At 45.5% G+C, this 26353-nt stretch overlaps 1 protein-coding gene across 1 annotated transcript; it reads left to right on the top strand.

Moving 5' to 3' along the window:
* The first annotated feature begins 353 nt into the window (after positions 1-353).
* LOC147622169 (uncharacterized) lies at positions 354-26353 on the top strand. The gene is made up of 10 exons (XM_086823269.1): positions 354-694; positions 11900-12049; positions 12210-12377; positions 12458-12610; positions 12700-12852; positions 12968-13129; positions 13304-13489; positions 13717-13885; positions 25425-25617; positions 25740-26353. Exons 1-10 carry the CDS (start codon positions 502-504, stop codon positions 26106-26108), a joined length of 1896 nt encoding a protein of 631 aa, XP_086679395.1. The 5' UTR covers positions 354-501; the 3' UTR covers positions 26109-26353.

A 26353-nucleotide genomic window follows, 5' to 3' on the forward strand; every position in this document is an offset into this window, starting at 1 on the left:
TCAAGAAGGGTTGCCATTTTGATGCTTATCGATCTCCTTTTGCTCTAGCTTCACATAGTCACATCATTGGTCTCTCTCTCTCTCTCTCTCTCCCCCCCACGCCCACACACACACACAAACCCTTTGGTCTCCTATGAACTTCATAGGGTTAACTCGCCTTTTCAAGAAGCAAAGCTAATATAATTCCTCTCAAAGTTACAGATACTAGATACTGAGGATGAGAGAAGTTTGGGGTAATGCTTTTAGATCCTTGGGCTAGTTGGTAATGTGTGAAAGGTACTTTCAAAGTTGAAGGATGTCATGTGGGTGTAGGCAAAGACAATTATAAGCCCTAGGGCAAAGGTTAATTAATTTAATGTGTTGCGGGGGGAGAGATTAATTTTAGGTGATGCTAGGCTAAGCGGGCTTTTTTTGTTGTTGTTGTTGTTGTGGGGAGCGAAGGTTGAAGCTTGGAAAGGGCTTTTGTCTGATTTTGATTTTCATGTTTAAATTTTTTGGAGCATGAGGTGGGAGAGGGTGAGATTTAAGGCGAGGGCGGAGGGGAAGTCCCCAGGGCGTAAGGGGGGCACTGCCGGCCCTGGCAAGCGTTGGGGTCACACCTGCAACTCCGTCAAGAACGGCCGCGCTCTCTACGTCTTCGGTGGCTACGGCAAAGACAACCGCCAGACCAACGACGTCCATGTCTTCGACACAGGCAAGCACAGCTAACCTAACCCTGTTCACTGTCTTTTCTAGGTTAATCCCCGCTCCATTACCGTCTTTTAGGTTAATCCCTAGCTCTCATTACTAGCTTAATCTCTCCCCAGTACTGCCTTAATCCCTCCCCCCACTCCTCCCCCCGGCCCCCTTTTCACCTTAACGCCTTGTCCCCGCCCTTACTCTCCTATCACTGCCCTTTCTAGCTGAATCCTTACCCCCTTGATCCCCCATCGCTGCCCTTTCTACCTTAATCCATACCCGTCCATCCCTCATTGCCTCTATTTCTAGCTTCATCACTCTCCTTAATGTATTTTTCTAGATTAAAGCCCACCCCTTGAACCTCAACTTATATTTTCTACCCCCTTCAGTCCCTCCTTACTAGACTTTGTAAAACCATACCTGTCCCTAAATTATTGTTAATCCCTACCCCTAAAGCCCCTATTACCTGGTCAGCTCCCTTAAGCCCCCCTTAATTGCATTTTCTAGGTCAATCCCTAGCCCTTGCTCCTCCCTTCACCACCTTTTTAGGTTATACGAAGCGTTTTTCTTATGTCAATCCCTAACCTCGAAGCTCCAGAAGTCCTTTTGAGGGAGTGTAGGTCTGAGTTTTTGTAATCCTTGCTTACCGAACTTTCCATGCATGCCCATCATGATGTCTATTAACCATGGTACACATTCTTGTCTATGGGGGATATGAAAGAAAAGCCCTTATACCATTGTTTGTGGAAAAACTACATTTGGTAAATTTATGATTTAATAGAATCTAGCATGATGCATGCAAAATGCTCTTATTAGTCTACACAAGAGTTAGTTGGCAAGAGATTTTCATCACTGAAGATAATATGTTTGTGTGTGTGTGTGTGTGTGTGAGAGAGAGAGAGAGAGAGATTTTATTAACGTCTTCAAAAGACCTAATGTGTACGAGACCAATGTGTGTTTCAAAAGTTCCATATGTGTAAATCATGAACATGGAAACTAGAAGCAATGAACATGAAATGAACCGAAGACATGCGTTCTACGTGGGCTTCTCATGTACGTGTGGTACTAAAAATTCCGGAGCAAGATGGCCAGAGATACGTGGGGAATGTGTCTCGGATCTCCTCATCCAATGATAGTATTATCCTCTTCCATAGTCAAGTGTAGAGTTGCGATGGCATCCCCTACCTGTGGAGTGGCCTCTCCATGGCGATTGAGTAAGTCTTGGAATTGAAACTAATGGGCGAGAGGCTTGGATCCCGAGATGCGGGGGCGTATGGCTCTTAGGAGGGATTGCACTCTCTCACTAGTGATGCCATGTTGGAGTTTCATGTGAAGCTCTAGTGGAGACTGTTAGCAGACATCTCCTATCTCTATGTTATCTCACAGAGGGCCTTTGTTGTGGATGTGCCCGCCTAGGAGATTTTGCTCAGTGTTTCTCCATTTTTCCCACTTTTCGTGTTTTTTTCCCATTTTTATGGGTCGTGGGGGGCTGTGATCCGTTGGCCGACTAGATGTGTTGCTGTTGGCTATTTTCAGTGCTGGCCGACTGCCCTTTTTTTTTGGTCGTGAGCATTCAGGGTTGGTGTCGGCCTGTTTTGGGCTGGCCGACAAGCAGCCCAAGGCTATATATATAGGTGGCCTGTCCCCCACACCTTTTGTTCATTGGGTATTGTACCGGATCTTGTATATAGAGCAGAGTTCATACAGCTTCTCTCTCTCTCTCTCTCTCTCTCTCTCTCTCTCTCTCTTCTGCGTTTGCTCTTCTTCACACAGTCTTGCGTTTTCAGGCTGGTGGCTCTCTTGTGTTTGCTCATCTTCATCGTGGTGTCTTGCTATGTTGTGCTCTCGGTCGTTTGTCTCATATTCGTTGCATATTCTGACATGGTATCAGAGCCCTAGGTGGCTTGAAGGTTGGAGACATTGGAGCGCTTATGAGTTTGTTTCTTGAAGACCTTGGAGCTTGCGGGAGATTTGAAGAGCTTGCGGGATTGCTGGTTTTTGTTGCTGATTGGAGATTGCTTGGGTTGTTCGGGAGTTGGAGATCGGGTAGAAGGCAGCCATCATTGTATGGACAGCCACCTTGCATACTATTTGCAGCCTCTTCTTCATTTTTTTTCCCACCCACCCTCCCTTCACAAGACCAAAGTAACCCCCCCGAGATCGTAGATTTGCTTGAGATGGCTGAGAAGCATGTGAAGATCCCTACTCTCCCCATGTTCCTGGTAGATTACAGTTGGACGAGACCAACTATGGCATTTGTAAGGTTATGATGGAGTCTGTATTGGAGTCTTATGACTTGGCTGATTTCATTATTGTTGGTGTTCCACGGCCAGAGTTGGAGGACGGGGAGCTTTTACCCTCTACTTGAAAAGAACGGGAGGCTGAGGCAGAGTTGTGGGGTCATGTCAATGTCCGTGTGCGTTCTTTCATCTTCCTTAATTGCACACCACATGTGATTAATCATATCAAACATATGATGCTGGCCAGAGGGATTTGGCAGCATTTGGCTTCTCTGCATAACAGGGTATCATCCATGAAGCGGATCTCCTTGGAAGTGCAAATGTGGATGATGGATCTTGCAAAGTCTTCGACGATGCGGGAGCACATCAACAAGTTGCGGGCTCTTCAACAAGAAGTTCTTCAGGTTGGGAAGGAGATATCTTTAGAGGACATGGCCATCACTCTCATCTGACCTCTCAGTACTCAGCTTTCTACTCCTCTTGATCTTAGCACCATCACTTGGGAGAAGCTTGTGCCTATGGTCTTGGACCAGGAAGAGCGTTTTACAAACCCTTTACAGAGCGGAGGTTATGAGGTCTTGATTGGCCAGCGGTCGCAAGGCCGCAGGAAGGACATCTTGCGGTTTCTGCAGCGTACGAAGGATCTTGGACTCTTCTATGATACTAGAGGGGAAACGACGGATGGAGTCAGACTCCACGGTTGGAGTGACTCAGATTAGGGAGGAGATCCAGACATGAGGAGATTTACATCAGGCTACAGTTTTACCCTTGGCTCAGGAGCTGTTTCATGGAGTAGCAAGAGGCAGCCAACTATTGCCTTATCGCCTAAAAAGGTAAGAGTACCGGGCTGCTTGTGGTGTTGCTTGCGAGGTGGTGCGGTCGCAGAGGTTACTTGGCGAGATTGGGTTTCCACTCGCGCAACCCACGATCATCCAGAGTCACTTTGTTCGTGAGAAGTTTTTGGTTGATGACATCTTGTTAGAGTTTTGTTCGATGGAGGGCAATGTAGCAGACCTCTTCATGAAGGCTCTACCTCAGGCGATACTCTGGCAGCACTCCAGCTCACTGGGGTTGGTTTCACATCCAGGAGCTGAGAGCGGGTGTTCGTAGTCATCTCTTGTCTGTACATTATCTCACAGAGGGTCTTCGTTGTGGGTGTTCCTCCATGTTTTCCCACTTTTCGTGTTTTTTTTCCATTTTTTTGGGTCCTAGGGCGTTGTGATTTGCTGGCCGACTAGATGAGTTGTTGTTGGCTATTTTTAGTGCTGGCCAATTGCCCTTTTTTGGTCGTGAGCATTTAGGGCTGCTATCGGCTTGTTTTGGGCTAGTCGACCAACAGCCCACAGCCTATATATATAGGTGGCCTGCCCCCACACCTTTTGATCATTGGGTATTGTACCGGATCTTGTATATAGCAAAGAGTTCATACAGCTTCTCTCTCTTCTGTGTTTGCTCTTCTTCACACAGTCCTACGTTTTCAGGCTGGTGGTTCTCTTGTGTTTGCTCATCTTCATCGTGGTGTCTTGCTACATTGTGCTCTCAGTTGTTTGTCTCATATCCATTGCGTATTTTGACAGAGACATCCATGTGCGGCTCGTGTGCAACCCTCTCAATCAAGGCGGATAAGAGGGTTGATATCCGGGGTTGGGAGAGATCAAGAAATGGTTAATCAAGATTGTACTCAAAGGAGGGGAGGCAGACCATGTCTGTCAAACTAGGTAAACACCCATGATTACCAAGACCTTCTTTGTCCCTCTCAGTGGACTCAATAGCTAAGCGCGGAAGACGATTTGTAGCCAGTGTATATACCAAGACCTTCTTTGCCTCTCTCAAGTAAGCTGCATGGAGGACTCGAGAGCCAAGCACGGGAGACGATATCTTGAAGAATGGCACTTGGGATTTAGTTGACTTGCCTTTTGGCAAGAAAGTTATGGTATGAAGTGGGTCTACAAGATCAAAAGAAAGTCTGATGGTAGCATTAATTGCTACAAAGCCAGACTTGTGTCAAAGGGCTATGCACAGTTGAAAGGCATAGATTATGATGAGATCTTTCCATCCACATCTCGTATGACCACCATCAGGTGAGTCAATGCTATGGCAACACATCATGGTTGGATAGGGCATTAGTTAGACATCAAAATTGCCTTCTTGAATGGTGACTTACATGAGGAGGTTTATGTATCTCAGTCTCCTGGTTTTGTTCAGAAGGGTTAGGAAAACAAAGTGTGCAGGCTATGGAAAGCTTTGTATGGCCTTAAGTAGGCTCCTAGAGTATGGTATGAGATGATACATGCATACTTGGTTGCACATGGGTTTTGTAACAGTCCCACAGAGAACACCCTCTATGTTAGGAAGACGAAAGGGAATCTATTGGTCATTCATTGATGACATGCTACTCACATGTCCTGATGTTGAGAAAATTTCAGCCTTTAAGGCTGAATTATAGGCTTCTTTTGAGATGTCAGATTTGGGCGCGTTGCATTACTATTTGAGCATTTAGTTCTCACAACGTGATGATGGGATTGTATTGATGTAGTCAATACAATCCCATTAGTTCTCACAGCGTGATGATGGGATTGTATTGATGTAGTCAAAGTATATACATGGACTACGCCAAAGGTTTAGTCTCGAGGATTGTAGGCCTGTGGCTACATCAGTTGAGACAGGTGTGAGGCTTAGCATCATAGTTGTTACGAGGCGCGCCTCCAACAATTCGAGGCATACGAGGTGTACGAGGCGTTCGCTGCCTGATCGAGGCGTCCACAAATTTTTTTAAATTTTTATTTTTATTTTTATATTTATATTTTTTTGCTGGTGTGTCTTTAGACAGGGGCTTTAAGGGCCCAAGGCAGCCCCTCTCACACACACACTCTCTCCCTCATTCTCTCCCTCCCTCCCTTAAGCCTTTCTCAAGACCCAAAGTTCAAAGTTCAAACTTCAAACACACTAGGATGATGATGTTTTTTATACCCACTTTTGGAGCTCTTTGAGCCCATAAAGACTCTTTTTCAGCTTGCATACAAGCTTCTCCTTTCCACTCACTGCATAACCCTCTGGCTGTTGCATATATATCTCCTCATGGAGATCACCGTGAAGAAAAGCAGTCTTCACATTCATCTGAATCAAGTCCAGATCATCATGCGCAACCAAAGCCAACACAGTTCTAAGTGTGGTCGTTTTGACCACTGGAGAGAAGATCTCATCAAAGTCCACACCATATTCCTGCTTGAAGCCCTTAGCCACTAACCTGGCTTTGTATCTTGGCTTTGCATCAGGTGCAACTTTGAGCCTGTATATCCATTTGCATGGCAAAACCTTCTTGCCTGCAGGCAAATGCACCAACTTCCATGTTCCATTTTTGTGCAGAGAATCCATCTCTGACTTCATGGCACGCTCCCAAAGAGCCTTGTCTGCCCTCTGTAAAGCCTCTTTATAACATGAGGGCTCCCCACAGTCAGTAAGCATCAAGTAGTCAACCCCTGGAACAAACCTGTCAGGGGCTCTGGAGGGTCTTGTGGACCTCCGTACCCAATGACCATCAGTTGCAGGTTGCTGTCCAGCCTGCATATCACCCATTGGTGGCTCCTGTTCCATGCCATAAGACTGAAATATCATGCCCGGTATTTCTTCTAACTGTGGTATATCCATAGGGATATCTTCTGCCATCTCTGGCTGTCCATTTGGACCATTTTCAGCACCATTTAAGGGCTGGTTTTCCTGCTGTAATGGCTGATTTACAGCCCTTTGTTGTTGTCCATGATGTCCATCATCATCAAAGATGACTCTGCCAGGCTCCTGTTGCCTTGCAGGCTCCTTATACATGCATGTTTCATCAAAAATGACATCATTGCTGCGTATGATCTTTCTATTCACGGGATCCCAAAGTCTATACCCCATTTCACCTTTGCCACCATATCCTAGGAATATGCATTTGTGAGACTTAGGATCAAGTTTGGTGCGCATTTCCCTGCGTATGTGCACGTACGCAACGCAACCAAACACTCTCAAGTGCTTGTATGACGGAGGCTTCCCTGTCCATACTTCCTCTGGCACTTTCCCACCAAGCCTCGTGTTAGGTGACCTGTTTATAAGGTGAACGGCTGTCATAACAGCTTCAGCCCAAAAACCATGAGGTAACGCAGCATGTGACAACATAGAACGGACCTTCTCCTGAATGGTCCTGTTCATCCTCTCTGCTGTCCCGTTTTGTGGAGGATCATAAGGAGTAGAGAGCTCCCTCTTGATGCCTTTAGCATCACAAAAGTCCTGAAACTGTTTGGACATATACTCTCCACCATTGTCGGAACGCAAAGCCTTCAGTGTTTTGCCAGTTTGATTCTCAACTAGAGCAACAAACTTCTGAAACACTGAGAATGTATCACTCTTCAAACGAAGAGGATAAACCCACACCTTACGTGTGGCATCATCAATAAAAGACACAAAATATTTTGCCCCTCCCAAAGAAAGCTGAGGCATCTCACATACATCTGTATGCACAAGCTCTAACTGAGCATCTTTCTGTCCAAGAGCTTTCTTGTGGGGGCACTGCAGTTGCCTGCCATATATACAATGCTCACAAAACTGAAAACTTGAAAATTTTAGAGAAGGCAAGTAACCCAAACGAGACAATTGCTCCATTCCTTTGACACTCATGTGTCCCAACCGGCTATGCCACATAGAGATTTCCGGCAGCTCGGTTGCATTTACATTAGCATGGTGACAAACACCTGCATGCATAAAGTAAAGAGTGTCCACCTTAGAGCCTCTGGCAACAACCAGTGAGCCCTTACTAATTTTCCACTTTCCATGACCAAATGTGGTAACATAATCAGCATCATCAAGCTGTCCAGTAGAAAGCAGATTCTTCTTGATCTCAGGCACATGCCTGACATCATGGAGCATAAGCTGTGAGCCATCTGAAAACACAAGCCTCACATCACCTCTGCCAAGAATCTTGCATGCATGGTTATCACCCAAATAAACCACTCCTTCATTGCCAGCAGTATACCTGACAAACAAGTCTCTGCAACCTGTGACATGAAAGGAGGCACCTGAATCAATGATCCATGAGTGCATACCATGACCACCTGTAAGAAGTGAATGGGCATCAAGTGAAGACGTAAATAGGACCTCATCCTCACTGCCACCTGCATGTGACACATTGATTTCTTCAATCTTGACTCCACTTTTGCCCTTTGGCTTTACATCTTTGGCTTCATCTTTGTCTTCGTCTTTGCCTTTTCCCTTCTCTTTTTGATCATTTTTCCATTTGTAGCATTGCTTTTTAATGTGTCCCTTTTTGCCACAATAATGGCATTCCAAATCCTTTTTGGAGCGAGACTTGCTCCTTCCCCTTTCTTGGCTTTTACCCCTTTGCTGGGATCTCCCACGTGCATTCATTGCATTGGACTTTCCAACAAAGTTGTTTTTCCTGTTCATCTCTTCTTGAAGAAGAGCACCCTCAACATCTGCATATGACAGCATAGCATGCGAATTGCTAGTGGCTGTCCTGAATGTGTCCCAACTCTCTGGCAAAGTGCATAACAGAAAAGTGGCTTTGAACTCATCGTCCATTGCCAACTTTTGATTAATGACCTGGCTGACAATACCATTAAACTCATTTAGATGGGCTGTCATAGACGCCCCTTCCTTCATCTGAAGACCTATGAGTTTCTTCAACCAATACACTTTGCTTGAGGCACTTTGTTGGGCATACAAGTCCTGCAATCTCTGCCACATTCCCCAAGCTGTCTTCTCTTCACGAATGCTGAAAAGTAAAGAGTCTGACACAGACAACATGATAGTAGATCTTGCCAGCTCATCCATATCTTCCCACTCTTCAGCAGTAAGAGAAGCGGGCATTACACCCCTTTCTTTGATAGGCTTGTGTTGCTTTTTCTGGAGCAACACATTGTAGCACTGGGTTTGCCAAATATCATAATTATGCGAGCCTTCAAGCTTCTTGATATGAAGCAATGAAGAGCTCTCACCTGTGGTTGCCATAGCAAAATGCAACCTGTCAATGCCTGACTCCCTGCAAAAATGTGCAAACACTGCACCAAAAGCACACAAAGTGCTCACAGTTTTTCTCCCAAGCTTTATCTCCCACTGCGGAAGCAAGAATGCAACTTTTCTCCCACTGTTTGTGATGAAATCACCAAAATCTGGTTGCTGCAGATTTTGGACAGCACCTGAAATGTACTCTATTGCCCTTCCAAAGTACTGTACAGCAGTACCAAGTGCTCACCAATGATGTACCAAACCTGTACCGGCAAGTACAGCAGCTGAAATTGAACCTTTTCCTCACTCAAATCAGTGTACAGCCATGCCAAAACATGCACAAAGCTGTGCCAAATCTGTACCAGCAGGTACAGTAGCAATAAATGCTCTCCTGGCTGTCCAAATGAGTAAAAATCAGACTTTTACAGTCCCGAACACTGCATAAAACAGTCCCGAACAGAAATTGGGCAAAAGCCCCTTGACTGCAAGCTGATTTTTGAGGATTCAAGGCATAAATGTCTTGCCTGCTGCTTTGCCAAGCTCAACAAGCATAAAATCTTGAAAAGCCCCTTGATTTGAGATCAATTTCTGATCATACATGGTACATTGACGCACATGAAGGCATCCAGAGTGTTCACGATGCTTCCCCCTGGCCACATATACATCAAATACATGAAAGCCCCTTGATTTACAGGCACATTGAGTGCTTGTAAGGCATCAACACATTATCCACAGCATCAAATGCGATTGCCTGCATGCAAATCAACTTAATCGGCACAAAAGCCCCTTGATTTGCACTGCAATTTGCTGCAATTTTGCCCAAATGTGCGATTTTTCACATCATACAGCATGTATGAGTGCTTAATTGCACAATTACATCAAAAGCCCCAAATTTCGACATCCAATTTCTTGCAAATTGATCCTGATTGTGACCAATGTCACCCAATTTTGCCAATTTTGCTCAAAAATTAAGCAATTGGGCACCTATACCTGCACAATTGTTGATTGTACTTGCTCAATTGCAAATCCCAAAAAAAAATTGAAGCAAGATACCTTGTAATTTCTGAATTTTGTTGCAGGAAAGGGGGGTGTGCTGAATTTGGTGCTGCTCTGCAGAAATCTGATGTTATTGGAGGGCTCTTCAGGCGTGCTGCAGAATTCGTGTGCTGCTTTGTTTCTGGAGTCTTCAACACAGAAGCTGTCGTCTACCTCCAAGTCTTTCGGTGTGTGGAAGCAAGAGGCTAAGTGGCAGGCGGCAAGCGATGAGAAGCAGCGGGCACGTTCTGTATTCGCCTAATAGCCTTACACCTTGTGGCTAACGCTCACACTGCCCTCGCCTAGTTGCCGCTTGTTGACGTCGCCTTGCCTCTATTCGGCTGTGGTAGCCTTCGCTTCACGCCCAGCAGTCAGCTCGCCTGCCTTCGCCTAGCTGCCGCTTGTTGACGTCACCTTGCATCTATTCGGCTGTGGTAGCCTTCGCTTCACGCCCAGCAGTCAGTAGACTAGTGATTACGCCCGTTTGCTTCTTCGCTCGCTTCAATGGCTCGCTATGCTGCCTTCGCCGTGTAGAGATACACGTGTTTTCGCTACACGTTCAGAGAACGTGCGTGATCTTGGGTGTCCCGCTACCACACTCGCCTATCAATGGCCTGCATGAAAACCCTGTGGACGCTCCACCCATGCAAGTGCTCCATGCCATCGCTGAGCAACCAACGCCCTTCACAAAGCTTCAAGGGCGCCCTTCTCAACACCTACAGGCTCCGAATGAAACAAGCAGAGCAACATGGGAATGCACTCTCAAATCAGAGGAATCTTGAAACCCTAAAACACAGCCTGCGCTGATACCAGTTGTGTGGGAGAGAGAATTAGGGTTAGGTTAATTCATGTGTGGGAGACATACACAGAGAAACAACAAGGGAGAGAGAGAGAGAGAGAGTTGTGGGGATAAGTCAACTCATAATGATATGAGTGTGTGACTCCCCTATCACACATGTATATTGCACTAGTACACATAGTGCACTTAGTACATTAAAAGTACTAAGTGTACTATGTACTATAACTTATGGGCTTGTACACACTATAAGGGTGGGCATAATGCCTTTACCCCAACACATTCTCAGGGCATTGCATCACCCCTCATATGCTTGCACCTACATCTGCCCTGTGGCATGTGCGAACCCTAACCTAACTTTACAATCACTCATCGACTCTGTCTTTTCAATCAAGGGTTCACGAGTCACAATGGTCTTTTAACCCTGAAACATCTATTCTAACCTGTCCTTAGGTTGACTTGCATCTGAGGATTCATGCCTGTCCAAACAGGCTGTATACTGGGGCAGAAACAAAATGGAGGAAAAAAGAATAAAAGAACTCCCCAAAATCCCTTAAATTTATGCGAAATGCTGTCAGGTACAGTCTCTTTTCCAACGATGTGCTTTCTTTGAAAGAATTAGGCATGGGGGGGGTGCAGCGTACATGCCGCATGGTATGTGCTGCCCAATAAGGTCCGTGACAAAGTAGGCCACCTTAATTTTTAAGAGGATTTTGCATTCCGGATGATGGTGTGTGGAACGTAGCATATTGTATGGACAGCACCACATTGATCGGTGTGTTCCATAGCCTTATGGAATGGAATGATTCTTGTGCTCTAAGTTTACTGTAGTATGTGCTTTACATTCAATGGGAGCAGTTGTGCATGTGAGAGGATTTGGGAGTAAAAACCTTGGATGCTAGCTTGGATACAAAGGCTCTTTGAGGCTGTATTTGATCATTTCTGTTTCATGAAACCTTGGAGATTGTGCCTTAAATGAAAGCAATTGTTGATTTCACTTAAAAAAGAAATCATATTTACATCACATTTTGAAAAACATGCATTTTCTAATCACTATTAAAAGGACCCTAAATTATAGGGCAGTTTCTTAACCAGTCTTGTATGCATTTTGTGGGCATTCTTTGACATTCGGAATCCTGGCGCATTGCAGTGAAGCAAACATGGAGCAAGCCAATGGTGAAAGGGACGGCTCCGTCTTCGAGAGATAGTCACAGCTGCACTACCGTGGGGGCTTCCTTATATGTCTTTGGGGGTACTGATGGAAAGACCCCTTTGCAAGATTTGTACATTCTAGACACAAGTAAGTGGTCATTTTTCTTTTCTTTTGAGGAAGTTTAGTACGCAACTTTTCCGCTTGCTGCCCTCTTGGCAACTCATATATGCAGTTGAATGGCTGTAGCTTCTGCTTGTTCTGTTGGTTAGGCATGCATATTGCTCAGTGGTTTGCTTGTTTTATGAAGTTACAAACACGTGGTCCAAACCACAAGTGGAGGGGGATGGACCTGCGCCACGAGAGGGTCATAGTGCAGCTCTGATTGGCCACATTCTTTTTATCTTTGGCGGGTGTGGAAAGACTCCAGATGAGTCGGAAGAAATTTACTTCAATGATCTTTACATGCTAGATACAGGTCTGTATAAGAGGTCAGGAGCATGTTTTGAAAGTACACAATGGATGGTGATTTGATTGGATCTGATGCTCCCTGTGCAGTCAAGTTGCACTGGGCAAAAGCAATAACCAAAGGCATACCTCCAGCTCCAAGGGACAGCCACACCTGCTCAGCCTGGAGTAACAAGCTTATAGTGCTGGGTGGTGAAGATGCTTCTGATTCGTATTTGGCAGATGTTCACATACTTGATACAGGTAGAGAAGTCTGAAAATCAGGAACTCAGCTCTCATTTTTTAGGACTAGACTTTTTTCTAATTAAGAAATGTGCTTGGGTTGGTGGCAGATGTCATGGAATGGAAGGAGCTTCGTGCCAGTGGGCAAATGTTGATGCCACGAGCTGGGCATGCCACGGTCACAGTTGGAAAGCATGTGTTTGTCTTTGGTGGTTTCACTGATGACAGAAAACTGTATGATGATCTGCACATGCTCAATTTAGGTGTGTTTTAACTGAAGCTTGGCTGCAGTATACCTATATGCTTTAAAAAAAATATCAGTCGATGTATTGTGCCATCACGCTTTTTGACTGCTGCAAAGCTTTTTGGTGGCTGTAGAGACGGGTCTTTGGACCAAGGTGGTTACTACTGGTCTTGGGCCTTCTGCGAGGTTTTCAGTTGCGGGGGATTGTGTTGATGCAAGATCAGGAATTCTTGTTTTTATAGGAGGATGCAACGAGAATCTGGAAGCGCTTGATGATATGTATTATTTGGACACAGGTTACATGCTCTCCAATGGACGTTTGTTACTCCTGCAATCCGTTTTAATACTACTACCGATGCTGGGTAGCTAGTGGGCCTAATTTTATATTTTTAGATCCCCTGGGGCCTTTTCTTTCCATTCAACTTCAGCATGCTTGTGCAGCTCACTGATGAGTTTTCTTAGAAATACAGAACTGCAGGCTGAGAAGGGGCAAGACGAAAGGGCTGAGAAATTTTCACTGCGGAAAGAGCTCAAGAGAAAGCGTCAGGAGAATCAGCTAGTGGTAAAGAATCCCGAACTGGAAAAGGAAGCCACTAGTGAGCTGAAGCCTAGAGCAATGTTCAATTCTGCAACAGCAGCCACTCCTCCTGCAGTTGGTATGTGAACACCTGCACAGAAAATGAAAGTTTTTTGACATGACAGAGACGCTGTAGCGTCCGTATCTCCATCATTGAGTTGAAGAATCATTTGTAAAATCATTGCAATATAGGTTTAGTCGGAGGCTGTTTGTTGGCTATACTATTATTATATGCATTCTTTTTCCTGGAGAATGCCATCATCATATGCTGCTGCATTGTTGTAAAGAATTCTTTTCAACTGGCAGGCCTTTATGAGCTCAAACCTGTAGAAGAGAAGATTTTCCAAGCCAAGATAACTGATGTTTTTCATTATGGTTATACACTGGAATCTAACATTAATGGAAAGCTATTGCGCGGTTTGCTTTTCTCCTATAAGCCAGGCTTTGCACATGCTGTTCATGCTTATCTTACCAGGTCAGTTTTTCTTCATTCATTATTTCAGGTCATATATGCTTATCCAGGATTTTCTTAAACCAAGTTCTTCTTTTACAGTGAAGAGAAGGGTTTTTTTGGGACGTGTACCTTTTATGCTGTGTGTGTGTGAGAGAGAGAGAGAGAGAGAGAGAGAGAGAGAGAGAGAGGCTCCAAGAGGAAGGGGTGGGGGGGGGGGGGGGGGAACTCCGGGATGTATGGAACCAGGGATGGGAAGCCCATCAAATAGTCAACTGTTCTGGACCCACAGCTATGCAGCATTTCAGGGCTCCGGATGTCGACCACCTGGGCATGCCGTTGTAGATGACAAGGCCATGTGATGTACCCATAGTCAGGAAGTTTTTTCCGAATGTAGTGATATTTCCGTGATCATGGGACGATCTCTGTAGGGCAAGGTCCCTGGTGTCCAGCTCTCGGAGTGTGATGGTATCCTCGAAGTCCAGGAAGGTGACCTGCTGGCTCTTTGTCTGGGCGTTAATCCCCCAGGACTTCCCCGCGGCTCGAGAACTCCATGATATCACTGTAGATCGGCAGGTATGGTGACTGGCCATGGGTTTGGCCATATTGTGAGGTAGGATGAGGGAATTAATACTCGACGATGTGGACAATCCGATCTCTGCTGGCCTGCAACCTGACCCACATGTATCTCCAGCCTACTTGTACTTTCAGACTATGGTAAGCCTGTCGTAGATGTGGTTTGAATAGCATGGCCATCCCTCTAGATCGGCGAACTCCTCCCGATGTGCGGGTCACTCCTCTGAATGCTGACTTCCACTCATATCCGGCTATATCTTGTAGCCCCCTCTCCGGGCTCTGTTGTGTCTCTGTGTAGAGGATGATGTCCTGGCCTGTGAATGTCTCACTAAGTCCCTCTAGGTCTGACCCGTACCATTGCAATTCCAAACTGCCATCATCAGGTGCTCGGTCTCACAGGCCCCGTATCCCTCTTTGGCACAAAGTTCTGACATGATCACCCGGCCCTCACTGTACACTGCCCACTTGCCTGCCTTACGGACGTCATGTACCTCATTCATCGCCTCATGACGATGGGCTACCTGTGTGGGTGCAAGGTCATCTCCAAGATAGGCTTGCTGACCTTTAAGGACAGCCCGTTTGTCGAGGAAAGCTAGTTTGGCAGCCAAATCTGAGAATTTCAAGAGGAGAGGCCTATCCCAAGTCGTGTCTTTCCCCGCTCTCTGGCTTCTTGTTGTACCAAGCTTCTTACGGTGTGAGTGATTTCAAGGATTTTGTAGGGCACCTGTTAAGCACGTGTTGTACATAAGATTACCTCAAGCCAAAATTTGTGTGGCAAACCTTGACCTTTGACCATGCATGTAGCCATCTCCATCAAAGATCTATTCTTTCTTTCTGCTACACCATTAGGCACTGTACATTGATGCTTAATGCCCTTGTTAAGCAAACACTCCTTGAATGCATTAGACATATTCACCTCCTCTATCAGACGAAGAGTGTGAATTTTGCGCCCCGACTCATTCTCAACCAAAGCAAGATAACGCTGAAAATGCATTAATGCCTTAGACTTTTCCTTCGTAGGAAACACTTATGTGAACCTTGTGTAGTCATCTATGAAAGTGACAAAATAGAGATGTCCACCCAAAGACGATGTCCTCATTGGACCACAAACATCTGTAACCGCTCCCTACAGGAGGCCTACAAACCGGAAGATAAAATACACATTTTTAGGTCACTTAACTAATACAAACAATGGACATTATTAGCAACATTAAAACTGAAAATGACAAAGAACACTCGACACCATCATTGGGGCCGGAAAGGCCCCCCCCCCCCCCCCCCCCCCGCGCCCCCGCGCCCCCCCCCCCCCCTCAATACAGTTTGTATTTCTTGGAGTATTTATATGTACAAGTGTTCATGGGCGGCGGGCCTCAAGGCCAGATTTCTCCATAACATGGAGTGAGTACAACTGAAAAACAATAAGATTTTGTCGATGAAGAATCAGTTGTCGGAGTAGACCGAATCACAGGCAGTCTCCCATCTTCATTGGGTGAATATCTGTCCTCACTGGTCTTCTAGGACCATGCACCAACGGCATGCCCGTACTAACGCTTGGCAAAGTGAAGTACCGTGGAGGAGGTAATACCCGGTGCTCCTAGGTCAGCTTTGCTCCCAGTTTTTCTCATACCCACATGACCTTCACTGGCTCCTCTAAATGTGAGGGTGCGGTCAAGGTAATCATGGGAAGAGTCACCATCCCAGTGGCCTTCCATGGTGAAGGAAACTGGTGGTGATGCTTGCCTGCATAAGACTTGGAAAAACGACATTTACATTTAATATTATCTGAATCTGAAATTCAGAAATAAGTACCTGATAAAGATTCAAATTTGATGAGGAAACTCTTTCCCTCCCCCCCTCTTTAATGTAATCTTGTCGGTGTAGACAGCCGTAGTCGATGTGTACTGATGACGAACACAAGGGCAATAACAGCCACGAGTTGGTACTTGCAGGAGCAGCCACCACCCACAGGCGGGTACTGGAGCAAGTACAGGGCAGCAGCAGATAGCTGGTACAGAGGCGGGTACAGTACAGCAAGAGGCGGGTACAGAGGTGGGTACAGTACAGTAGCAGGCAAGTACAGTGCTGGTACAGTACAGCAGCATGCGGGTACAGTGCTGGTACAGTGCAGCACAAAAGTGGGTACAATTCTGCAGCAAGCGGGCAGGTACAGAAAACCACTCTCCCCCTCTCCATACAGCAATCGCCTCCTTCCATCAAACACTCCCCCCCCACTTACCATCCATGTGTGGGGAAGGAAAAGTTTCCCATGCAGTCCTTAATTTAAATATTATTAAACCTTAATTAGGTTGGGCACCCACATTAAAACAAGTGTCCGGTTAATATTTTAAATGTGGGTGAACATCCAACCTTATAAACATTAACTTCATGGATTTTATGTTTGAAAAAGCTAAAAAGGGCAATACTTACCACTTGTTCACATGCCACACCAACTCGTCAGCAGACAGCACACCCACGGTACACTGGCGGCGTCCTCGTCTAGTGTACTTGCACGTCATAGCAAGCAAACACACAAAAACAAGTCATGCGAAAACAAGTTTATGCATGCAAACATAAATGCCTGTGCACATGTAATGGACGAAATCTCCCTTTCATGAAACTTGTACAAGGATTTCTTGTCGGGTATAAAACTGGCACGACAGAAATGTGAAGTCCTGGTTTTCCTATGGAGTGATAGTCTCATAGGCAAAACACACATCCTGGTACGGGCCTTCTTATGGAGTGACAGTCTCGTAGACAAAGCTCGGCACAAATATCAATCCTACCATGGAGTGATAGTCCCATGGATAAGACGAGATTCTGGTCATACACGGGTGGCAGTAAACATGCTCCCGTCCATATGGCACAATAGTGGTCTCACACGGATGGCACAAAACTGGTTTCCGTCCATGTGACACCAGATAATTGACCCTTTCACATGGGGCATTGGCCTGGCCACATGTGAACATGGTACAAATCTGGCCGCTCTATGGAGTGATAGTCCCATAGAAGTGGCTCCAGAAATGGAGATGGACCAAATGGTGACATCCCTCTCGGCTTCTAAACAGTTGATCTCAATTGAAAGCCTCAAGATATGCTTGCAAAAGCTGCGGGTAATCAACGAAATAATCCTCATCTACCCACTTTGCATCAATGGGTAAGTAGTTCTTAAATTTTACAAGGTATCTTCTAGAAAGCTTCTCATGTGGTAGCTTTCTCTCCTTGTGAAATACAATCTGCTCTGGCTGGAGAATCTCCTCAAGCTCATCAATCTCGGGCGGATCTTCTGTGATAGGCTCTTTCGGATTTGGCCCCACATACTTCTGCAATAGACGCACGTGAAAAGCATTGTGAATCTTCCAATGAGTAGGTAAAGCAAGCCTGTAGGACACTTCATTGATCTTGTCAACCACTTTGAAGAGTCCATAATATTGAGTAGAAAGCTTTGGATATGATCCCTCTTGTCCTGGCCTCTTCCGAAGCCTAGCTTTCTCAAATTTCAGCAATACCCAATCTCCTTCCTTGACTTGCATGTCCCTTCTATGCTTGTTGGCAACCCTCTTATGCTTGTCTTGTGACCTTGCAATGGCTGTGCGCACCTGAGCAAAGGCTACATCCAAGTCACACACATACTCATCGGCTGCAAAAATCTCATCCTTTGTACGAAGGATGGGTGGCAAGACCACTCTGCCGCTGTAAATAATCTCAAACGGGGCCTTTCCTGTGGAGGCATGTACCGTGTTATTGTAGGCAAACTCTACAAGTGGAAGATACTTCTCCCAAGCACTTTTTTGATCTGCCACATAACACTTCAACAAATCCAATACAGTAGAATTTGCAGCCTCACTTTAACCATCTATTTGGGAGTGATAAGGAGATGAAAACTTAAGCTTAGTGCCCATGTTATCAAATAAAGCCCTCCAAAAGAGGCTCGTAGTCTTGGGATCTTTATCCCCAACAATGGACTTAGGCATACCATGATGCTTGAATATGTGAGCAAGGAAAAGCTTCACCATATGATCAACTTTAATGGTTTTCTTGACGGGCAAGAAGTGAGCTTGCTTGCTAAACTTGTCAACTATGGTCCAAATAGCATCATTCCCATATTGGGATCTAGGCAATGTTAGCACATTCATCCCCAGTTTTTGCCCAGGTTTGGTGTCCTTTTGGTCCCTTTTGCATGGCCCTTGATTGTGGGCTGGCCACCCTTATTTTATATATTTTTCTGGGATTTTTCCCAGCCTGGATGCCTTTTTCCCAGTCGGCCAGCTCTCCCCACCTATAAATAGGTGGGCTGGCCTCTCACTTTTTCATCTTGCCTAGTCTATCTTTTGCTCCCTCACTTATGAGACTACTTCTGTCTCTTGCTTGGGACTGTATTGCTTCAGTATATTTAGCATAGTTGCGCCATATCTCTCTCTCTCTCTCTTGCAGTCTCTATTCAGCACACTAGTGCTTATTTGCTTCCGCTCTGTCCACTCTTTCATGGTATCATCGCTCCCGGTTCAGCAATTCCCTCTGCTGCCCCAGATTCAGTCCTATTTACAGCCTCTTAACCTCTGCGTTTTTCTTAGATTTGTAGCCCTCTGGTTGCTACGTTTTCTGGATAGCTTCTGCTGATTGTTTTCCCTTCAGTTTGGCTTCATCGCTTGTAGTCAGAAGGTAATTTTTCTCATCAGTGTTTTACTTCTACTTGGAGTTTGGATCTAGGCGGCCTGTTTTTTAGGACAGCAGCCCCTCTTTGGCTGCGTTTTCTTCTCCGGTGGACATTCCCTTTTGCAGAGGGGGATTGTGGTGGTTCGGGCTTTGGTGGCACCCTTGGTACCTGTGGAGGACACTTCTTCTTCTGAGATTGTGCATATTTTTGAGATTGAGCCCAAGCTTTTGTGATGGCTGCCCCGACTACTCTTCATATGTTCTCTGAGTCTGCAAAGTTGGATGGTTCTAACTACACCTTGTGGAAGGTGAAGGTGAAATCAGCCTTGCGTGGCATGGATCTTTGTTGGGATTGGCTTGTTACACCTGCCAATGCCACCCCTTCCACCCTTGCTTCCGGTGGTGTGACTCAGGCATAGATTGATATTTGGCAGGCAAATGATCGTTGTGTTTTCTCCTTTCTGATGTTGAACTGTCAGGATTCTGTTCTCTCTCATGTGTTGTACAACAGATGCTGCACATGAAGTTTTGAAGGCTTTTGCAGATCTCTACGGGTCGATTTTGGCGTTGGAAAAGCAGCTTATGAACTTATCATTTTCTGTCTTTTCCATCTTTATCTGCTTTCATCTCGAAGATAAAAGATCTGCGGGACGAGCTTGCTATTTGTGGCAAGGATATCTCTACAGAGGGTATGGCTATTCGGCTTCTCTCCAAGCTTCTAGAGAGGTTTGATGCTTGTTTTCAGTCTCTTGTTTCTTCTCCTCGTCCTTTTCCAGTTACTTGGGAGGAAGTTCTCCCCTCCATTATGCAGATTGAGTCTGGCTTTGAGGAGCGGATTGGCACCTCTGGTGGTCCTGATGGAGCTTTGGCTGCGCGAGATAAAGGGAAGAATCAACAAAAAAAAGGAAAAGGGGGTTCTGGCAAGAACTCCAAGGATAACAACAAGGATAAAGATAAAAGCAAATCTTCTAAAAATAAGGACATTGAATGTGATTATTGTGACAAGAAAGGGCATAAGTCGCCCCAATGTCACAAGAAGAAGCGGGATGAAGAAGCAAAGAACTCTTCCTTTGAAGCGGTGTCTCAGACCAAGAAGGTGTTAGAAGTCATCTCCTGTCTATCAGACACCAGGGCCTCTGTTGTGGGTGTGCCCGCCCTGTATAGGTGTTTTATCATTTTTCCTCACTCCCCGTATTTTTTTCCCATTTTTCTCCATTTTTCCATGGTGTGGGTGGTTGCCACAGGCTGGCAGGAGCTTCTGATGTTGGCCGACTGCACTCTTGGACACGTGGGTTGGCCGACCTGATTAGAAGTGGTCGTGGTGTTTTTTTTTGCTGGCCGACTGGATGTGCCCAGTCGTGAGGGTTGCTAGCGCTGGCCGAGTGCATGATGGGGCCATATAAATAGGCCCCATTGCCCCACATTGTATTCATTCAGTTTTTATCGGGATCTTGTGTATAGAGAAGAGTTATACGCCTATCTCTCTCCTTCTCTTGTGCTGTCTATTTTCTGCACTCTACTTGCTCTTGTGGTCTCAGATTTGGTTATCATTTCTGCTCGGTATTTTGAAATGGTATCAGAGCCCTAGACTCTTGAAAGATCTTGGGAGTTTTTTGAGCAGGAGGGGGATAGTTATGTTGCTGATTGGTGGACTGTTTGGACTGTTCGGGAAGAGAAGTTGCAAGAGGAAGGCGGGCTAAGGTGCTGGACAGCCACGTGCAGGTTTAAAGTTTTTTTTTCCACCCACCCACCCTTTTCAGTTACATCCCCGCGATGGCAGATTTGTTAGAGATGGCTGAGAAGCATGTGAAGATCCCGACTCTCCCCACGTTCCCAGTGGACCGTCAGTTGGACGGGAACAATTACGACATCTGGAAGGTTATGATGGAGTCTGTGCTGGAGTTATATGACCTTGCTGATTTCGTCGTTATCGGGGTTCCTAGGCCGGAAGCAGAGGAAGGGGAGTTACTGTTGATGAAGAAGGACCGAGAGGCACAGGCACAGATGTGGGATCGTGTCAACGCCAGGGTCCGGTCATTTATTTTCCTCAATTGCACACCACAAGTAATCAATCACGTAAAGCACATGGCGTTGGCCAGAGGCATATGGCAGCACTTGGCTTCTCTTTATAACAGGGTATCACCCATGAAGAGGATCTCCTTGGGAGTGCAGATGCGGGTTATGAACCTTGCAAAGTCATCGACAATGCGGGAGCACATTAACAAGCTGCAGGCCCTTCAGCAAGAAGTCCTCCAGGCTGGGAAGGAGATATCATCTGAAGACATGGCCATTACTTTGATGTCCCACTTGCCTGCTCAGTATTCCGCTTTCTACTCCTCTTTGATTACGAGTGGTAGGCTTAGCACCATTACCTGGGAGGAGCTTGTGCCCATGGTCTTGGACCAGGAGGAACGTTTCACGAACCCTCCTCACGGCGGAGGTTCGGAGGCCTTAATTGGCCAACGGTTGAAAGGTCGGAACAACAACAAGGGCAAAGGGAAGGCTTCACCGGAGAAGTCTTCTGAGAAGAAGCCTGACTCAGAACGAGAGAAGCTGAAGGCCGAACGATCCTGCAATGATTGTGGCGAGAAAGGCCACTATTGGAGGAAGTGTCCTAAGCGGACCGGGAAGAGTGCTGATTCTTCAGCCTCAGCTGCAAAGACTCCTGCATTTGTGCACTTAGAGATGATGGACTCCGATGCTTCATCGTCTTCGAGTGAGGAGGCAGTTGGCTTCACCGCAAAGGATACCCGGGAATGGATTCTTGACAGTGGTGCTTCCAGGCACATGACTCCGTCCCGTGACTTCTTTTTGGATTTGAAACGGCAGTCAGGTCGCATTTTTATTGGCGACAACTTCACTATTTTGATACACAATGAGGGCTGGATGGAGATTATTCCCGACGGCAAGGGGGGAAGCATGCTTCCCGTGTTCTTTATGTCCCTGCTCTGGGTTTTCATCTTCTGTCAGTGCATGAAGTATGTCATGCGAAAACAAGTTTATGCATGCAAACATAAATGTCTGTGCACATGTAATGGACGAAATCTCCCTTTCATGAAACTTGTACAAGGATTTCTTGTCGGGCACAAAACTGGTGCGATAGAAAAGTCCTGGTTTTTCTATGGAGTGACAGTCCCATAGGCAAAACACACATCTTGGCACGGGCCTTCCTATGGAGTGACAGTCCCGTAGACAAAGCCTGGCACAAAAAATTTAAATCCTACCATGGAGCGACAGTCCCATAGATAAGACAAGATCTTGGTGATACACGTAACACGGGTGGCAGCAAACATGCTCCCGTCCATATGGCACAATACTGGTCACACACGGGTGACACAAAACTGGTTCCCGTCCATGTGACACCAGATAACTGACCCTTTCACATGGGGCACTGGCCTGGCCACATGTGAACATGGTACAAATCTGGCTGCTCTATGGAGTGACAGTCCCATAGAAGTGGCTCTAGAAATGGAGATGGACCAAATGGTGACACATCACTATGCATGAGCTGTAATTTTGTATTAGCTCTTACTGAACCATCTTTTGGGAATGCGTTTCATTGCAATTTGCCAAGAATGCACCTTCACATACATGATCAATTGGGATCTCTAAGTGAGGCATACATTCCACCATGTTATGCTTCTACAAAAGCATCAAACTTCTGAAATTTACATGCCCAAACTTGGCATGCTACAATTCAGTTGCCTTCATTGTATTTGAATCTGATGCAATGCACATATGAATCATTATGTGCTTGTTTGTCATAGGTATCCAACCTATACAAACCATTACATAGAGTTCCTGTGGATACAATCTTTAACTCCTTTGTTGGGTCCTTGATGAGACACTTCTCACCTTTGAACTCCACATGCAAACCTTGCATGCTTGCTTTTTCAAGAAGTGCAAACTAAGGCCAACCATACTCATGGTAGTGAACAAGCTTTTGCGGTGAAAGACAAAGGGAAGTGCGAGGCTTGACTCCAAGAAGTCATCTTCTATGAGTGATGCTTCAGCCAAGGGTGAAGCTTCTAAGAAGAAGGGTACCGGTAAATACTAAATGCCCCTTTTGTCACAAGCCTGGACACTATATCAATGAGTTGTCATAAAAGGATTGCTCAAGAGAAAGACAAGAAGGATTGTGGCAAGGAATCAAGCAATGTGACTGATACATCCGAGGTCAAACAATCTCTACCAAGAGATTAAGAGATGTATGAAATCCAAGATAAGGAGGTGGCAAGGAGTTCAAAGTGTTCGTAACAAGCTGCCTATCCAGTATAACTTTATCTATATTCAGCAGTTCTCTCAAATCTTTGACCTTGGTTAGATGATCTGTCATAGAATCTCCCTCATGCATTTCAAGCATGTCAAGTTGCCTTTTAGGACGAGCGACCCTTACCTCATTTCTTGTTTGGTACATGTTATTCATTGTGTCCCAAGCTTGTTGATTTGTGTTACAAGGTCGTATATGAGGTATAGTTGATCTCTTGACAGACAAAGCTATCAAGGACATAGCTTGAGCATATCTTGCTCTTGAGAAGGAGCTGGAGGCACTTGTACATCAACTTCTGCAACTCTCTGTGCTGCTGCAGTTCTCTGTGGTGTTGCAGGTTGTAGTGTGACAGACTATGTCCCACAAGCCTTTAGCAACCAACAATGTCCCGCACCATAAAACTCCACAAGGAGTAATTAGTGCCATCTAGTTTGTCCTCTTGGGTCAAAACCGCAAAAGACATCCTGTGCTTGTGCCATTACTGCACACCAGACGACAAGACAAAGTACCATGCAAACACAAGTGCTAAAACATTATCCCACAAAGCACTGCACTGGATAACTGTACCTGTATGGGATCCTGGACTTGTCTCCTGTACGGTACATGTGGCCACCTGTTCAGCCTGGAACTGCCCACCAATTAGCTGCAGTTTCTGCCCGCTGCTTCTGTCTGCTACCTAGCCACATGCAGAGCCTCTTGCATGTAGAGTCCGCCAAACAGCCTCGGGTGCCTGTGTGACCTTGGCAAACAGCATCGGCTTCTTGTGCCACCTTGGCCCGTGAAGTGTGCAGCCTTATCTGGCCTCCCGACCACCAATGCGCAGCTTTTGTACAGCTGATTCCGCTTCTGCATGCCTTCACCTGTATACTCAGCGCTAACCACCTGTATGCCTCTGCATTGCCTCACGTGACCACAGCCACACAACAGTTGGCCAATTGCGTTAGTCACAATGACTTGCTGTACCTAGTTCAGCTTTTCCTGAGCGATCTAGGGTATTAGTGTTATCACAGAAGTAGCAGCTATGGAGGACGGAAAATATCCATGCTGTGCGTGTGTGCGTGTGCAGAGAAAGAAAGAAAGTTATAAACACCTATACACTTTTTCACTACCCAAATTGTGTGGTCTCCTACATAAATTTCAACACTGAAGGGTCTATAAGACCAAAAGATGTTACATGTCATCGTAAACTATATGTTAGCAACATGAAAAAAGAAAGAAAATGGAGAGAAAGAAAGTTCTGATAAACATTTTCAAAAGATCCAGTGGGTCTATGAAACCGAAAGTGTTACAATAGTCCAAAGAGAGAGAGAGAGAGAGAGAGAGAGAGAGAGAGAGAGAGAGAGTTATGTTAACGTCTATGGAAGGCCATATAAATCTTAAGCTAAATCCATGGTCCAGCAAAGAAAACCAAAAAACATCCTACCAATCAATTAAAAAATCTGAGGAGAGAAAGAAAGCTGTATTAACGTCTACCAGAGGCCGAACTTGACCTATGAGACAAATCGATGTACAACTGTCAATGTCTTCTGGATGTCCAGAAAAAAAAAAGGAGGACAATGAACATGAAATAAACTATGAAAGTACTGAGCTAGTGGGGGGGTGTGATGGATGGAGCACTACTGCTAGAGGCTCAGTATGCAACCTATATGCATAGGGTATACAAGAATGCAATGCAGATCTGTCTAGCTCCAACCAGTACCATAATGGGGGTGTAATATGTGATACATAGGCGATGGCGAGGCAAAAATACCTTGGAGCATGATCTCCGGGTGTGAGTGTAAGTGAGCTAGCCGCTCCTGGATATGGTGCTGAGAGAGAGAGAGAGAGAGAGAGAGAGAGAGAGAGAGAGAGAGAGAGATTATTTCTAAGAATTCAATAATCTAGGTTTTTGAGGTGTTGACCTTTTAAGAATTTGGATAGAGTAGGAAGGAAATGGATATTATTCACTTTTTTTTCATATTGTATTCAAAATTGCCATTGAAAGGTAGGAGAATGACTTTATTATCTAGTTGCATGGGTCTCCGGGTTTTTATAGAGCACGTTTTGATTAGGGTTTTTGTTCAGGAAAAAGTTATCCTCGGATGGAAATACAAGTCAAATACGGGAAGCTCGAAAGACAAAGCTAAAAATTGCACGGGCTGCGAAGCATGCAAGTACACCTGAAGGCCAATCGACACCTTCAGAGCATGCAAATATTGGGGAGAACTGTCCCTCTAGGCAGTTGGTTACTTTGCCTAATCAACCTGCACAGTATATGGTAATCTAACCCTGTTTAGCATTTGCACAATGCGCTTGCATGCTGTGTTTGGGTGCGTTGATGTTTTTATACATGGCAGCATGGAGCCTGTTGTTAAAAGGTGCTTCTTTGGACGGCTGCAGCAACCGCCACATTCACAACCACAGCAATCTCAAATACAACATCGACAGCCACAGCAACACCAGTACCCACAGCAACACCAACAATTTCTGCAGTGGCAGCAGCAGCAGCAGCAGCAGCAGCTTCTTTATCCTCATCAGCAGCAACTGCATTCTCCTTCTCCTAATCATCATCAGCAGCAGCAGCAGAGAACACCTCTAAATGCTCCGTCTCCAAGTGTTCTGCAACAGGATCCGAGGCACTATGTGGGCTCTGGATATGTAGGGTTACCCCATTCTTCAGATGGTACCTCTCATCACCAATCTTCTGGACAAACTGGCATGTTTGCACCTCACTCTTTACCCTCTCCTGCACAAGGTGGGCTTCCTTGATCAATTCTTATTTAACGATCTTTTATGTAACCTGTTGTCTTTTGCCTTGGAACCTTTTTGATGGTTGGGAAACCAAGTATACAACCTTCCGGATGCAATTAGAGGAGCAACGATCTTTTGATAAATGCTTCCTTGACTGGCCACAAGCACTCATTTCTCTTTTATTTATGCCAATTCGCTGGAAGGCTTGAACTTTGTAGCATATTTGTTAGCGTCATATGGAAGTTCTCTTAGTTTACATCCAA

Source organism: Cibotium barometz, chromosome 29 (assembly GCF_041138505.1).
Source record: "Cibotium barometz isolate CiBa-2024 chromosome 29, ASM4113850v1, whole genome shotgun sequence".
Lineage (NCBI taxonomy): Eukaryota > Viridiplantae > Streptophyta > Polypodiopsida > Cyatheales > Cibotiaceae > Cibotium > Cibotium barometz.

Coding starts and splice junctions, on each gene's coding strand:
- LOC147622169 (XM_086823269.1), top strand. CDS start 502: ATGAGGTGGGAGAGGGTGAGATTTAAGGCGAGGGCGGAGGGGAAGTCC. Junction 13,130..13,303: donor TATGTATTATTTGGACACAG/GTTACATGCTCT, acceptor TTAGAAATACAG/AACTGCAGGCTGAGAAGGGG. Junction 13,490..13,716: donor AGCCACTCCTCCTGCAGTTG/GTATGTGAACAC, acceptor TTCAACTGGCAG/GCCTTTATGAGCTCAAACCT.